We start from the raw sequence: 2,500 nt of genomic DNA on the forward strand, positions 1-2,500 counted from the left end.
AAAAATTCATTCTAGAGACTTGGTGCAAGATTGTGGAATGAGATACCTGCTAAACTCAAAACGCTTTCAAAAGCAATACTCACGTAGAAAATACAACTATCAGCCAGTTGTACGTTTAATATGAATAGTACTGAGTACTGAAACTTAGACTCGAGACTGTAGGCATCTTCCTGAAAGGCGACATAATTTGTGTAAGTCGGACCACCTTGAGCTACCTTCCGGGTAGACAATAATCCCAATTTCTATTTCTTTTGTTAAATAGCGTCATGTTAACATACTTAAAACATGCTTATTTTCCTTTTTCAGGCCCTAATGTCACCGAGCCGGGTGAGTAATTGGAGCTGCAATTGATTACGCATCGTTTCCGTCAGTTTCCCCTGGCTGAGAGTGTGCACAATGTCCGCAGTCCTTGTGCCTGCAAATTTAGAGACCTTAGTCTATCTTGCTGCAAATTCCTACAATAGTCTATCCGCGACTTCAATGACTCAGTAAAAAAAAAATTCATTCTAGAGACTTGGTGCAAGATTGTGGAATGAGATACCTGCTAAACTCGCGACGCTTTCAAAAGCAATACTCACGTAGAAAATACAACTATCAGTTAGTTGTACGTTTAATATGAATAGTACTGAGTACTGAAACTTGAACTCGATAGTCGGAATTTGCCTGAAAGGCGACATGATTTGTGTAAGTCGAACCACCTTGAATTACTTTCCGGGTAGACAATAATCCCAATTTCTATTGCTTTGTTAAATAGTGCCATGTTAACACACTTAAAAAATGCTTATTTTCCTTTTTCAGGCCCGAATGTCTCCGAGCAGGGTGAGTGTCGGAGCTGCAATTGATTACGCATCGTTTCCGTCAGTTTCCGCTGGCTGAGAGTTACAATGTCCGCAGTCCTTGTGCCTGCAAATTTAGAGAGCTTAGTCCTTCTTGCTGCAAATTCCTACAATAGTCTATCCGCGACTTCAATGAAGTAAAAAAGAAATTCATTCTAGAGACTTGGTGCAAGATTGTGGAATGAGATACCTGCCAAACTCAAGACGCTTCCAAAAGAAATACTCACGTAGAAAATACAACTATCAGTTAGTTGTACGTTTAATATGTTAAAATTTAAGACTCAATTAAGACTCCTGCTTGGACATAAACGTAACACATTTAAAGCTTAATAGTTTTGATCCTTATAGTAGGTAGTAGGTATTTCAGCCAGGGAATGAAATTGCCAATGTACATTAGCTGAATTTCAATAAAGTCTTAAAGTGTTTACAGTAACATTTAGAGAGATTTGGCACCACTTTCGAGTAAAGCGCGAACGGCAAAAGTGACCACAATTTTCCCGCGCCATTTTTCGCTTTTGCCGCTTTCAGTTTCTGCGTGAAAGAAGGCCTTTTCGTGTTTGCCGTAAACGTGGAATTTTCATCTCATTTTTCTTTGACATACGTTGTTTGTAGAAAAAAGAACCTCCAAACCATTTTTCGTTAAGTCAAACAGGGAAAAATTTGGTTTAATGGTTAAATATCTTTCATAACTGACTCCTTTCCGCAATTATTTTCTTCATGAACTCGCCTTGACTCTCTGTCGACTCACAAAAGGTTTCATCGAAACTCGCAAAATTTCGAGATTAACAAATTTCATGCCAAGTTGCGCAAGCTGAAGTCATAAGCTTCACTCCATTTTACCTGAAAGCCAACGTTAACCGTTTCACATTTAATTGATGCTAAATGTCTCTATTATGTTCTTAAGGGGACCTTAACAATTCAACTGAAAGAACGCGTTATTCGCGATGGCAGCTTAACGGAGCGTTTTTTTTTCTTTTAAGATTGTGGTAAGGGTTTCGGAGGTGGAAGCGGAATAATGAATACTGAACGGCTTAAAAAAAATGAAAATGAACGAGGAATATTTGGCGTTCGAACATTAGAAATAAATAATTTTGCGGTTTCCGTTAAAGAATAACGAATACAGAAAAATGAATATCGAAGAAAATGTCAATAATGAATAATAAGTATCTCGGATAAAAACCGAAGGAGTAGTTAGAAATTGGGATTCCATTATTGCTTCCACCCCCGAAAGGGTTGAAGAAGAGAAATTTCATCACCTTTTTCCGCCTTCCCTCACACCAGAACCTTCTAAATTAACTGAATATTACGTTTGCAAACCGCTGGACTTTGAGGTCGATAGTTGCTACATGTAGAGTGAGAAGGATTCTGAAATTCGAAACTTGAATCTCCAGGAATTCAAAATAAGCAATTTGAATCCTGAATCTGAGAGGAATTTCCGGGATTATCTCAGATGCAAATGCGGCTCTGGTGGGCTCTGGTGTACGAGTTTGTTTCCCAAATCTTTGTCTAAATTTGAAATTAAGTGAATCATTTCTCTTCTTCCAGGTCCTTACTACGCAAGTACGTTTGTGTCCATAGCTGTTGGAACCCTTGTTGGGGTTATGTTGGTTGGTGGTTTCTTATGGTATTTCTGGCGCCGCAAATCAAGCGACCCTCCTTTACCA

The 2,500-nt window shown here is 38.7% G+C and overlaps 1 protein-coding gene across 4 annotated transcripts in view; it reads left to right on the top strand.

Moving 5' to 3' along the window:
* LOC137969491 (uncharacterized) overlaps nt 1–2,500 on the top strand; it is a 98,380-nt gene that overhangs the window by 16,798 nt on the left and 79,082 nt on the right. For 2 of the 4 annotated variants that reach the window (XM_068815767.1, XM_068815768.1), the window contains exons 11-13: nt 307–327; nt 799–819; nt 2,382–2,500. The exon at nt 2,382–2,500 is cut by the window's right edge and continues 4 nt beyond it. In XM_068815767.1, coding sequence (XP_068671868.1) covers nt 307–327; nt 799–819; nt 2,382–2,500 — 161 coding nt within the window. The remainder of the gene's footprint in view (nt 1–306; nt 328–798; nt 820–2,381) is intronic. The other 2 variants (XM_068815772.1, XM_068815771.1) reach the window with 2 other exon arrangements.

Source organism: Montipora foliosa, chromosome 9 (assembly GCF_036669935.1).
Source record: "Montipora foliosa isolate CH-2021 chromosome 9, ASM3666993v2, whole genome shotgun sequence".
Classification (NCBI taxonomy): domain Eukaryota; kingdom Metazoa; phylum Cnidaria; class Anthozoa; order Scleractinia; family Acroporidae; genus Montipora; species Montipora foliosa.